Here is a 14,886-nt window from a genome sequence, read left to right on the forward strand (position 1 = left end):
CCGTAATTTGGAGCCTTCCGGCAAACGGGTTTCCGGATAACGGATCTTATACCTGTATAAGCATTACTAGAATGCAACCATTATCAGCAGTGAGTGGGAGCAATACCTGGCATTGCTGTGGGCCGCAGCTTACGGCGATGATTTCACCGACAATCTTTTTCTCCTTCAGCCTCACTGCCTCTTCCACGGCAATCTCACAGAAGGGATTCATAGAGTGCTTCACCCCATCTGTCACCACCCCAGTCTTATCAGGCTTCACCCGCACCTAGAAGAGAGAAAACAAGAGGGAGGGATATAAAAATCAAACCGATATACAGTATAGGCACAGATCTGCTGCTGGCGGCTACCTGCACCATCTATGTAACTGCAATACTGGTGGTCTCAGCCAATCAGAAGTCGATTTTAGCAGATATATTGAAGGCCATTTTTATAAGACTTGGATGCAGCAGTGAGTCTGAAACCGCAGAGCTCACACTTGCACACCAAGCCGGGCACAGAAGAGCGTAACAAGGACACACACAGGCTGAGAGATTGAATCAATTCTCAAGATTCCTTGATTCCCAGGGTGCTTCCCCCTATCCAGCAGCTGCTGCAACATTTCACCATGGTCCTGTATGGGGGATAATTAGGGTATCCTCACTATGTGGAACTGTATGGGGGATAATTAGGGTATCCTCACTATGTGGAACTGTATGGGGGGATAATTAGGGTATCCTCACTATGTGGAACTGTATGGGGGATAATTAGGGTATCCTCACTATGTGGAACTGTATGGGGGATAATTAGGGTATCCTCACTATGTGGAACTGTATGGGGGATAATTAGGGTATCCTCACTATGTGGAACTGTATGGGGGGATAATTAGGGTATCCTCACTATGTGGAACTGTATGGGGGATAATTAGGGTATCCTCACTATGTGGAACTGTATGGGGGGATAATTAGGGTATCCTCACTATGTGGAACTGTATGGGGGGATAATTAGGGTATCCTCACTATGTGGAACTGTATGGGGGATAATTAGGGTATCCTCACTATGTGGAACTGTATGGGGGATAATTAGGGTATCCTCACTATGTGGAACTGTATGGGGGATAATTAGGGTATCCTCACTATGTGGAACTGTATGGGGGATAATTAGGGTTTCCTCACTATGTGGAACTGTATGGGGGATAATTAGGGTATCCTCACTATGTGGAACTGTATGGGGGGATAATTAGGGTATCCTCACTATGTGGAACTGTATGGGGGATAATTAGGGTATCCTCACTATGTGGAACTGTATGGGGGATAATTAGGGTATCCTCACTATGTGGAACTGTATGGGGGATAATTAGGGTATCCTCACTATGTGGAACTGTATGGGGGATAATTAGGGTATCCTCACTATGTGGAACTGTATGGGGGATAATTAGGGTATCCTCACTATGTGGAACTGTATGGGGGGATAATTAGGGTATCCTCACTATGTGGAACTGTATGGGGGATAATTAGGGTATCCCTCACTATGTGGAACTGTATGGGGGATAATTAGGGTATCCTCACTATGTGGAACTGTATGGGGGATAATTAGGGTATCCTCACTATGTGGAACTGTATGGGGGATAATTAGGGTATCCTCACTATGTGGAACTGTATGGGGGATAATTAGGGTATCCTCACTATGTGGAACTGTATGGGGGGATAATTAGGGTATCCTCACTATGTGGAACTGTATGGGGGATAATTAGGGTATCCTCACTATGTGGAACTGTATGGGGGATAATTAGGGTATCCTCACTATGTGGAACTGTATGGGGGATAATTAGGGTATCCTCACTATGTGGAACTGTATGGGGGATAATTTAGGGTATCCTCACTATGTGGAACTGTATGGGGGATAATTAGGGTATCCTCACTATGTGGAACTGTATGGGGGATAATTAGGGTATCCTCACTATGTGGAACTGTATGGGGGATAATTAGGGTATCCTCACTATGTGGAACTGTATGGGGGATAATTAGGGTATCCTCACTATGTGGAACTGTATGGGGGATAATTAGGGTATCCTCACTATGTGGAACTGTATGGGGGATAATTAGGGTATCCTCACTATGTGGAACTGTATGGGGGATAATTAGGGTATCCTCACTATGTGGAACTGTATGGGGGGATAATTAGGGTATCCTCACTATGTGGAACTGTATGGGGGATAATTAGGGTATCCTCACTATGTGGAACTGTATGGGGGATAATTAGGGTATCCTCACTATGTGGAACTGTATGGGGGGATAATTAGGGTATCCTCACTATGTGGAACTGTATGGGGGATAATTAGGGTATCCTCACTATGTGGAACTGTATGGGGGATAATTAGGGTATCCTCACTATGTGGAACTGTATGGGGGGATAATTAGGGTATCCTCACTATGTGGAACTGTATGGGGATAATTAGGGTTTCCTCCCTATGTGGAACTGTATGGGGGATAATTAGGGTTTCCTCACTATGTGGAACTGTATGGGGGGATAATTAGGGTATCCTCACTATGTGGAACTGTATGGGGGATAATTAGGGTATCCTCACTATGTGGAACTGTATGGGGGATAATTAGGGTATCCTCACTATGTGGAACTGTATGGGGGATAATTAGGGTATCCTCACTATGTGGAACTGTATGGGGGATAATTAGGGTATCCTCACTATGTGGAACTGTATGGGGGATAATTAGGGTGACCTCATTATGAGGACCTGTATGGGGGGATAATTAAGGTATCTTCACTAGGAATGGGCGAATACACTTGTATGGCTTTGTGCGTCAAAACAAAATATGTTGCCGCGCGTCAAAAAATGTTTTGATGCCCATAGACTTTAATGGGCGTCGGCGACATTTCTCCGGCGGTGAATTTTTGGCGAAACGGGTTAGATTCACCCAAGCCTAATCCTCACTGTGTGGACCTGTATGGGAGAATAACCATCACTACCTGCTTACATGACACCAAAATAGAAACTGAAATATCATTCTATAAAGTAGACGGTGTTAGCGCTCCCCTTAGTGGGCAAACCCTCACATGCTTCCCAGGGCAGAGACAATACTGTGTGGGTATCGCTGCTTTATGATGAATTCATGGCTTTTGGTGCAGCAGTTTATTAAGAATAGATGAAAACAATGTCCTAACCCCAGGTTCTCATTTAAAAAGCCATTCATTCTTAATACAACAGCGTCTGGCACAGCGCAGACATAGGAGATAATTAGATTAGAGTTTGAAAGAAGTACCCTGCAGCATCAGTTGTTTAAAATTTACAGTTTTGCAAATGCTGGGAAATGTGGTTCTACTGCCACAGGTTCCATATAGAAACACCTTCATATTTAAAGGGTGTTTCATCATTAATGGGATACTGTCATGGGAAAAAACATTTTTTTCAAAATGAATCAGTTAATAGTGCTGCTCCAGCAGAATTCTGCACTGAAATCCATTTCTCAAAAGAGCAAACTGATTTTTTTATTTTCAATTTTGAAATCTGACATGGGGCTAGACATATTGTCAATTTCCCAGCTGCCCCAAGTCATGTGACTTAGAAACAATTCTGCAAACAAGAAGGAAGGAGAGCAATGCATCACCGCCGGCTGAGAGATTTACATTCGGATCAATTGCGGCTATTGACGGATATATATTTATCTCTGCACATGGACACTTCATCTGTAAAGGGATCAAAAGAAGCAGAGAAATGCGGTACCCCTGGGACTGACCTAGCAGTAAATTAGCTATTAGCATTTACAGCACTGGGAAGAAGTACCGTATATACTCGAGTATAAGCCGTCCAGGGTATAAGCCGAGGTACCTAATTTTACCTCCAAAAACTGGGAAAGCTTATTGACTCGAGTATAAGCCTAGGGTGAGAAATGCAGCAGCTTCTGGTAAGTTTCAATCAAAAAATTGAGGGTTTCTGCTCCCATTGGAGGTGCCGGCGTCTTGTTTTTGGATGCCGGCGAAGATTCTTGGAGACTATTCTTGTACGCCGGCGCCTATTCTTAGGCGCCGGCGACCGTTTATGCACTTGACCCGAGTATAAGCCGAGGTAGAGTTTTTCAGCATATTTTGGGGGTTGAAAAACTCGGCTTATACTCGAGTATATACGGTATGTAGATGATGGTTGAGGTTCCATACATGTAGCCCTATGGCTTTTTTTCCTGAGAGCACAATGCATACCATGTGTGTATAGATTATTATATATATAGATAATAGATAAGTACTACCATCGTTTAAATAAACAAGCTGCTGTGTAGCCATGGGGGCAGCCATTCAAGCACAGGATACACAGTAGATAACAGATAAGTACTACTATAGTTTATATAAACAAGCTGCTGTGTAGCCATGGGGGCAGCCATTCAAGCACAGGATACACAGTAGATAACAGATAAGTACTACTATAGTTTATATAAACAAGCTGCTGTGTAGCCATGGGGGCAGCCATTCAAGAACAGGATACATAGTAGATAACAGATAAGTACTACTATAGTTTATATAAACAAGCTGCTGTGTAGCCAGGGGGTCAGCCATTCAAGCACAGGATACACAGTAGATACCAGATAAGTACTACTATAGTTTATATAAATAAGCTGCTGTGTAACCATGGGGGCAGCCATTCAAGCACAGGATACACAGTAGATAACAGATAAGTACTACTATAGATAAGATAAGTTCTGAAGAATCTTATTGTATACTACAGAGCGTATTTGTTACCTGCTGTGCCTGTGCCTTTTCTAGCTTTGAATCTCTACAAAAATCTGAAATCTGATGCTACAAAATCTGATCACGCTAAGCTAAAATGCAAAGTCGGATCAGATAAAGCCAGATGGAGTCTTTCGTTCATGTGTTTCCATCTGACATTAGGAGGAAAAAAACACCATACGTTTTTTATCTTGTCAGATGAAGACATGGCATGCGGCGCTCACATCCGAATGGAAACATTTTATATGAAGCTTACGCATCAGTCCCATTAAATTTTGACCCATCCGAATTGTTGTATTGTCGCTCGTTGAGTTTAGCCCTAAAGAGGCAGCATACACCTTTGCTAAATATGGGCACAGTTTATTAAACTTATTTTGAAATTATATTCTGCCTATTGATTTAATAGCCATTCTATAGCACTTATTTAAAAGTTGGGCTATTCTTACTGACCTTAACCAACCCCCTCATTTCAGAGATGCCTATCTACCTTCAAACAAACAAACCACTCTCTTATCTAAGCAGTTGCCTTTGAACAGTTCATTATCAGGGGCTTTTTGGTGGACCGGTCATTCATTTCATCAGCTCCTTTGAAGTTTTTTGGTTTCAGGAAGTGCTAAAGTGGAACTGGCTTCATATTCTTGTTTAGTGCAAGGAATAACAAAAGGAATAGATATTTCTTAATTAAAACAATAGGTAAAAGGTAGACTTTGAACAGCTCATTATCAGAGGCTTTTCAGTGGACCGGTCATTCATTTCATCAGCTCCTTTGAAGTTCTTTGGGTTCAGTAAGTGCTAAAGTCGAACTGGATTCATATTCTTGTTTAGTGCCAGAAATAAAAAAAAAAAACAATAGATTTTTCCTTAATTAAAACAATAGGCAAAAAGTACAAGCCCTATTCATTCAGCTCATCTTGAAAAGAGGTTTATGCTGCCCCTATAAATGGAGAATTTGGCATCATGATGCAGATGATTAAAGGGGACCTGTCACCCAAAAAAAAAAAAAAATATTCCAAATACTATTTTATGACATTAGTCATCAAAATAATCTTTAATTACACTATATACATTATTTGAATATTGTTTCGTTCAGTCTGGGAATTTATAATTATAGTAAGCAGGTAGGAGCCATTTTGTGGACACTGTTATTAATTCAAGCTTCCATCATCTCAGAATCTTGTTTGTGCACCAGGATGGGGGACCTGATGTCCATCCCCATGTCCTGCCTACACAATTAAATGGGGAAGAGAACGGGAGAATGTGGGGAGAGCAGTGATATCTAGTAAGTGCTAAATGGAAAGTGAAAGTAAGTGCCTGCTCCGCCTCTATGCCTAAGGCATAGAGGAGGGGCAGGCAATATTTGATTGACAGCTGAGATTTTTAAATGCATTTACAAAACAGCTATGAATGCTTTAATAAAAAAGAGAATTTGGATTTCATGTTTAAAGGATAAGTAAACGTTTAAAACAAGTGAATGTAAAATTGATGAGGGGGCTATTCTAAGCACTTTTGTCATTTGAAGTTTTTGTTTTTATTCCAAGATATTAAGGGATACATGTACTGTTAATATGAATGAATTGTGTTACAACAGCGCCACCTGCTGGTCAGTTTCCCACCAGTCTGACCAGCAAGTAGTCAAGGAAGTTGTCAGGAGAAAGAAAGAGGCTGCTCTGATGTTCTTCTGCTTAGGAATAAAATTATAAACATTTGTCAAATCTTTCCTAAGCAGAAGAACATCAGTCTCTTTCTTTCTCCTGACAACTTCCTTGACTACTTGGTGGTCAGACTGGTGGGAAACTGACCAGCAGGTGGCGCTGTTGTAACAAAATTCATTCATATTAACAGTACGTTTCCCTTAATATCTTGGAATGAAAACAAAATAAATTATGAATTCAAATGACAAAAGTGCTTAGAATAGCCCCCTTATCAATTTTACATTCACTTGTTTTAAACGTTTACTTATCCTTTAATTTGAAAATTACTTTTATTATACAGCTTTTTATGTCGGGGTGACAGGTCCACTTTAAATACATCAATGCACATGATGTAACTGAGTGAGGGACAAAGTCGTGAGTGGTTTTCAACTCGCTTCACTTTAAACAAAGTGCCATTTTTCTCCTATTTCCCCAGTCCATATAATGATAATCAGCGTTCTCCATACCTAGAGGATTACGCACCGTAAAACTCTGATAACCCCACATTTCACTTTCATTTCCCTTTGTCTAACAGTGTGACGGGACAATACGTTACCTCCGTTTTTATGTTTATTTTTCCCCAACACTGAGATCTTTTTATGCGTCGCTATAAAAGGAATATAAATGTCTCTGTGGAGGAAGGATTACAATCTAATTTGCGAGGACGAGGGCCTAACGTTGCATGAAGCAGACAAGGGGGTTCAAGCAACGACCACATCACGGAGACCCAGTAAAACAAAATATGGTAATAAAGAAGCAGAGGCTCCGGTACATCAGCGAGAGCTCAGAATACAAATCTCCGAATAAAGAGACCACACACAGAGTCAGGCGCTGGAAGCTTACATCTATCTACATTTATGTGATCAATTGAGGGAACTGCATTGAACTCCATTTCGACTTCGGATTTTTCTCTTGCAGGAATGATTTCTCACTGTGCGATATGTTTTATTTCAACAGTGATTCATCATTTTGGCCACAGTGAAGGCTTTATAAAAAAATATATAGCTATAACCTACAATAAATATCCTTTACTTCCCCTTTACTTTTTCATTATCCTTTATTTAAATCCTGCCAACTGCTTTATAGAGATCAGTCTCTGCCCCCCTGAAGTTCCCCATTGCTTTTACACTTCACAGATACTACCCTTTATCAAGGGTTAAGTTGAAAATTCTAAATTCGAATTTTCAAATTGTATTATGGTCAAAACCGACTAGGGAGTTATTCAAATTTGAATAGAGGTTTTTTTTTAAAAAAAAAAAAAAAAAATTCCAATTCGATTTTCGAGATTAATCATATTCTGGCCCTTTAAGAATTCAAATTCGACTTTGTGCCACCTAAAACCTGCTGAATTACTGTGAGTAAATGGGAGAAGTCCAGCAATCAATTTGGAGCTATTTGCAGCCTGACATTTGAGGGGGTTTTTTTGCAGAAAAAAACTTGTATCAAATTAGATTCGAGTTTTCGTGTCAAATTATCAAAGATCTAAAAATTAAATTTTATTAATAAACTTCCATTGGTCGAATTTCGAATTTATGGAAGTTATGGGGAGTTAAAAAAAAAAAAACAGATGAATTCGAAATTCGACTTTTGATAAATGGGCCTCCACATGGTTAAAGGGGAACTAAACCTCAACAAAGAAGTAGAGAAGTAGAGTAGAAACACTACACATTTGGGTCTCTATAGCGGCCTGGTGCAACCGCAGCCCTTTAGCAGGCAAGATCTGTGACTCTGAAGATGCCCCAGTAGATCTCCATTCACTTGGCATCTCCATCCATGCTCTGGGCTGTAGCCAATTGCTTAGGGTCAAACTCACAACAAACATTATATAAACATTATAAAAAAAAATAAAAAATTATTTAAGCACAATTACATTACATGACACAACAAAACAACCTGATCTCCCTCTTGATGGTTTCCAACAACCTCTAAGCTCAGCTTCTCTTCCCAGAGCACACCGAGCATGTGCAGTGCCACTAACACACAAAAAAGGCCTAACCAGAACCAAGATCTGGATCATGACTGTTATAGGCCTACGGAACCTCTGGGATGGTAAAGTTAGGTTCAGTGTTTCAAATAAAACATTACTAACCAGACTCAAGTTTAGTCTTTAGTTCCCTTTTAATGTCAACTGTCAAAGTCAGCAGCTCGTTTATATAAACTATAGTAGTACTTATCTGTTATCTACTGTGTATCCTGTGCTTGAATGGCTGCCCCATGGCTACACAGCAGCTTGTTTATATAAACTATAGTAGTACTTATCTGTTATCTACTGTGTATCCTGTGCTTGAATGGCTGCCCCCATGGCTACACAGCAGCTTGTTTATATAAACTATAGTAGTACTTATCTATTATCTACTGTGTATCCTGTGCTTGAATGGCTGCCCCCATGGCTACACAGCAGCTTGTTTATATAAACTATAGTAGTACTTATCTGTTATCTACTGTGTATCCTGTGCTTGAATGGCTGCCCCCATGGCTACACAGCAGCTTGTTTATATAAACAGAGTTAATACCCAATCGGGAAAAGAACACAGGTTCCCAGCATTAACTTTCAAGAAGAATGTTAAACTGCGTGATGTTTGGCCTGAGATTTAATTTACTATAAAGGTGGCAAATTGAGGAGCTACTTCACTGATTACTCCCTTTTTTTCTTTGGCTGGGTGCTCAAGTGACAAGAACACTTCCCTACAAAGCCAAATATAAAATAACAATATGTAATTTTCACATTTTCAAATATACAGGTATGGGACCTGTTATCCAGAATGTTTCTTATTTGGATCTTCATACATTTAGGGGGTTACTTATCAAAATCTGAAAAATTCTCACTATTTTTCGAAAACACATCAGTTAATAGTGCTGCTCCAGCAGAATTCTGCACTGAAATCCATTTCTCAAAAGAGCAAACAGATTTTTTTATATTTAATTTTGAAATCTGACATGGGGCTAGACATATAGTCAATTTCCCAGCTGCCCCCATTCATGTGACTTGTGCCTGCACTTTAGGATAGAACGACTTTCTGGCAGGCTGTTGTTTCTCCTACTCAATGTAACTGAATGTGTCTCAGTGGGACCTGGATTTTACTATTGAGTGTTGTTCTTAGATCTACCAGGCAGCTGTTATCTTGTGTTAGGGAGCTGCTATCTGGTTACCTTCCCATTTTTCTGTTGTTAGGCTGCTGGGGGGGGGTGATATCACTCCAACTTGCAGTACAGCAGTAAAGAGTGATTGAAGTTTATCAGAGCACAAGTCAAATGAATCAGTTAATAGTGCTGCTCCAGCAGAATTCTGCACTGAAATCCATTTCTCAAAAGAGCAAACAGATTTTTTTATATTCAATTTTGAAATCTGACACGGGGCTAGACATATAGTCAGTTTCCCAGCTGCCCCCATTCATGTGACTTGTGCCTGCACTTTAGGATAGAACGACTTTCTGGCAGGCTGTTGTTTCTCCTACTCAATGTAACTGAATGTGTCTCAGTGGGACCTGGATTTTACTATTGAGTGTTGTTCTTAGATCTACCAGGCAGCTGTTATCTTGTGTTAGGGAGCTGCTATCTGGTTACCTTCCAATTTTTCTGTTGTTAGGCTGCTGGGGGGGGGGGGTGAAATCACTCCAACTTGCAGTACAGCAGTAAAGAGTGACTGAAGTTTATCAAGTCACATGACTGGGGGCAGCTAGGAAACCGACAATATGTCTAGCCCTATGTCAGATTTCAAAATTGAATATAACAAAATCTGATCCTCTATCTGGAAAGCCCCAGGTCCCTAGTATTCTGGATAACAGGTCCCTAACCTGTATATATTCATTTGTAATAATAAAATAGTAGCTTGTACTTGATCCAGATAAAAGTGAAATTATTTTAAAATTTTTGGAATTATATTCCCCTAACGAAAACAGTACCTCTGCTGTCTGCCCTTATTTCCAGTACTGAAGACAAACAAGTGCAACAAACTGTTTGATTCACGACACAACACACAGAGATACAATCTGGATTAATTCTTGAGATCTATTTAACCCTTTGGAAATAACTATTTCACCTCTGTTGTATAAACAGAGGTTTGGGGCAATCTACTAGTGGCCTGAACTGGGATTCATTCAGCCATCAGGACACAAGCACAGACATTATTACAGCAGGTTATATATAGATTTTAATCTTTCAAAATACACTTGTTATTTTGTGCAATTTTGTTCCAAACGAGGGGCCCAAACCTTTCACCGCACGCTGGTTGGGATACATTGTATGTATGTGTTTATGGATTAAGTGGTGTATTTAGAATTAGATTTCATTTTCATATTGGGCAGCCTTGGAGCACATCCAACTGGGGATAAGTCTGATGGGGAGATATGTGTTTAAAGGGGAAGTAAAGTGTAAAATAGAATAAGGCTAGAAATGCTGTTATTTGTATACTAAACATAAACTTACTGCACCACAAGCCTAATCAAACAAATGATTTATGCTTTCAAAGTTGGCCACAGGGGGTCACCATCTTGTAACTTTGTTATACATCTTTGCAAGACCAAGACTGTGCACATGCTCAGTGTGGTCTGGGCTTAGGGATCGTCATAAATGATCAAAACAGCACCAGTCAAATAATATCTGCCAGAAGCCGATACAGCAAGACTGATTAATAATCAGAATATACAGACTGCACTGGGTCCTGTGTTGTCATGTAATCTAATGTGGATTTTATAGTTTTTGTATTGTTTAATACAAACTTTCTCCAACTCTGCAGAACCAGTGGCTGCAGCAAAATAATCCTCCAAATAGAATCCCAGTTTATCTGTTTAAATCTGGCTCCGTGATCTTGTAAGGGGGCCCCTGCCACCAATGTTTTGGTTTTTTTTTTAATTTTTTTTGGGGGCCCAATTTTTTTTTTAACTTATAAAGGGGCTCTGACCATCAATAGCTTTTTATAACTTGTGTGTGGGGGGGGTTACTTTTTTTAGCGCTGATGTCCGAGTGGTCTTTTAACTGTGATGTGGAGTGGGCAGGATATGGGGTGGGGCTTGAGTGTGGGCGGGCCACGGGGGGCCCAAAAATGTTGATGCACGGGGCTCTGTGATTTCTAATGGCGGCCCTGGTGCCACACACTCATTACTGCCATGTAGAGTCACACAGCCTGCACTCAGTAACACACATTTATGTACTTTGTGCCACACACAGCTTCTTACACATTAAGGAATGTTGGCCTGGAATATAGTATTTGTACCTGGATAGAGAACTGGCTAAAATATAGAAAATTTTCCATTTACCACCACTCTTTGTAGTTTAATTGGACCAGTGTTGTTAGTGGAGTACTACAGGGCTCTGTACTAGGTCCCTTGCTTTTCAACTTGTTTATTAAAGGGATCCTGTCATCGGAAAACATGTATTTTTCAAAACGCATCAGTTAATAGTGCTAATCCAGCAGAATTCTGCACTGAAATCCATTTCTCAAAAGAGCAAACAGATTTTTTTATATTCAATTTTGAAATCTGACATGGGGCTAGACATTTTGTCAATTTCCCAGCTGCCCCCAGTCATGTGACTTGTGCCTGCACTTTAGGAGAGAAATGCTTTATGGCAGGCTGGGGGGGGGAAGGGAGGGGGTGATATCACTCCAACTTGCAGTACAGCAGTAAAGAGTGATTGAAGTTTATCAGAGCACAAGTCACATGACCTGGGGCAGCTGGGAAATTGACAATATGTCTAGCCCCATGTCAGATTTTCAAAATTGAATATAAAAAAAATCTGTTTGCTCTTTTGAGAAAGGGATTTTCTGCTGGAGCAGCACTATTAACTGATTAATTTTGAAAAAAAAATGTTTTTTCCCATTACAGTATCCCTTTAATGACCTGGAGGTGGCCATTGAAAGTACTGTTTCTATTTGTGCAGATGAGACTAAATTGTGCAGAACTATAGGTTCCATGCAGGATGCTGCCACTTTGCACAGTGATTTGTCTAAACTGGAAAACTGGGCAGCAAACTGGAAAATGAGGTTCAATGTTGATAAATGCAGGTTATGCACTTTGGCAAAAATAATATAAATGCAAGTTATACACTAAATGGCAATGTGTTGGGAGTTTCCTTAAATGAGAAGCGGGGGATAACAAGTTGTCTAATTCTGGGCAGTGTCATTCTGTGGCCACAAAAGCAAATAAAGTTCTGTCTTGTATAAAAAAGGGCATTAACTCAAGGGATGAAAACATAATTATGTCTCTTTATAGGTCCCTGGTGAGGCCTCATCTGGAGTATGGGGGCAGTTTTGGACTCCAGTCCTTAAGAGGGATATAAATGAGCTGGAGAGAGTGCAGAGACTAAGTGCAACTAAACTGGTTAGAGGGAGGGAAGAGTTAAATTACGAGGGGAGACTGTCAATGTTGGGGTTGTTTTCTCTGGAAAAAAGGCACTTGTGAGGGGACATGATTAGACTTTACAAGTACATTAGAGGACATTATAGACAAATAGCAGGGGACCTTTTTACCCATAAAGAGAATCACGTACCAGAGGCCTCCCCTTCAGACTAGAGGAAAAGAAGTTTCATTTAAAGGAACAGAGTAGGGGGTTCATCACAGTGAGGACAGTGAGGTTGGGGAATGCACTGCCGGGCAGGGCCGCCATTAGAAATTACGGGGCCCCGTACAACAATATTTTTGGGGCCCCCTGGGCCCCACCCACACTGACGACCAAGCTCCGCCCCATATCCCGCCCACATCGCAGTTAAAAGACCACACAGACATCAGCGCTAAAAAAGTAACCCCCCCCCCCACACAAGTTGTAAAAAGCTATTGATGGTCAGGGCCCCCTTATAAAAAAAATTGGGGCCCCAAAAAAAAAAAATTAAATTTTTTTTTTTTTAAAAACATTGGTGGCAGGGGCCCCCTGTTAAAAAAAACTTGGGGCCCCAACAAAAAAAAATGTAAAAAAAACTAAAAAATAAACAAACATTGGTGGCAGGGGCCCCCTTATAAGTTAAAAACAAATTGGGGCCCCAAAAAAAAATTTGAAAAAAAATTAATTTTTTTTTGAAAAAAAAAAAAAACATTGCGGTTGGCGGCAGGGGCCCCCTTATAAGTTAAAAACAAATTGGGGCCCCAAAAAAAATTTAAAAAAATAATAATTTTTTTTTGAAAAAAAAAAAAAACTGGTGGCAGGGGCCCCCTTACAAGTTAAACAAATTTGGGGCCACCAAAAAGAAAATTAATTTTTTTTTAAAAAAAAAACCCAAAAAAAAACAATGGTGGCAAGGGGCCCCTTACGAGTTAAAAAAAAAATTGGGGCCCCAAAAACAAAAGTTTTAAAAAAAAGATTGGTGGCAGGGGCCTATAGAATATTAAAATAATACATTGGTGGCCAGGGGATTAAAAAAAAAAAAAACACAAACTGGTGTTCAGTAGAATTGAACTCATGGCTTCAGTACTTCAACTTCGCCTCCTTTCGTGACTTCGGGTCTTTTCACCGCTTCAGGACTTCGGCTTCGGCTGTTTTCGTGACTTCGGGTCTTTTCGGCGCTTCGTGACTTCGGCTTTTTCCGTGACTTCGGGTATTTTCGTCGCATCGGCTTCGGCTTTTCGGCACTTCCGCATTCGGCACTGAAGAGGCAAGACGTACGGCTCGGGCGCTCGTAAGGGGGGCCCGGATCTTCAAAAAAATGCAGCGCTGCCGGGCCCCCCTTCATGCCCGGGCCCGGTACGCTTGTCCCCCCTGTCCCCCCCTGATGGCGGCCCTGCTGCCGGGTGATGATTCAGTTAATGACTATAAGAGGGACTTGGATGATTTCTTGGACAGACATAATATCAAAGGCTATTGTGATACTAAACTCTATAGTTAGTATAGATATGAGTATATATCATTTATGTGACAGTAGGGAGGGGTGTGTGTATGGGGCTGGGTTTTCATTTGGAGGGGTTGAACTTGATGGACTTTGTCTTTTTTCAACCCAATGTATCTATGTAACTATGTAACACACACATTGTCACACATACAAATAGTTACACACAGCTTGTTAGTTGTTACACTGTCACATACACACAGCTTGTTGTTTGTCTCACACACAGACACAGGGACATTACAATAAATCAGCTCGTCGGTCGGTGCCACAGACACAAAGTTCTCATTATATAATGTCAGTGCCTAATGGACTTATTTAGTGTCACACAGACTCGCACTCAATGACACAAAGACACACAGCGACGCCTCAGCCCGGGTGACCCGATATCGCTCTCACCTTCACTGCATAGTCAATGACCCGCTTGACACCAACCAAAGCCCGCAGCGCCATGTTTCACAAGGACTCAGAGAGCGAGGTCCGAAAAAAACCAATCGAAGTCCACGAACTCGATAGTCAACCAATCAGTGCGCACTAAGGAATAAGCCAATCACATATGAAAACTCAAATAGTGCCCGGTCTCAATTGGCTAGTTCGCTTTCCCGACTTTACACGTGCTTCAAAACTCCTAGCCAATCCTGTGTGTGGGCGTACCTCAAGAACGCGGGTCTGCGA

At 40.9% G+C, this 14,886-nt stretch overlaps 1 protein-coding gene across 1 annotated transcript in view; it reads right to left on the minus strand.

Moving 5' to 3' along the window:
• Positions 1–14,671, minus strand: part of etfb.L (electron transfer flavoprotein subunit beta L homeolog) — a 48,020-nt gene extending 33,349 nt beyond the window's left edge. The window contains 2 exon segments of the mRNA NM_001086575.1: positions 107–265; positions 14,611–14,671. Of these exon segments, the coding sequence (NP_001080044.1) occupies positions 107–265; positions 14,611–14,664 (213 nt within the window). The 5' untranslated portion in view covers positions 14,665–14,671.
• Positions 14,672–14,886: the final 215 nt, after the last annotated feature.

This window comes from Xenopus laevis, chromosome 7S, assembly GCF_017654675.1.
Source record: "Xenopus laevis strain J_2021 chromosome 7S, Xenopus_laevis_v10.1, whole genome shotgun sequence".
Lineage (NCBI taxonomy): Eukaryota > Metazoa > Chordata > Amphibia > Anura > Pipidae > Xenopus > Xenopus laevis.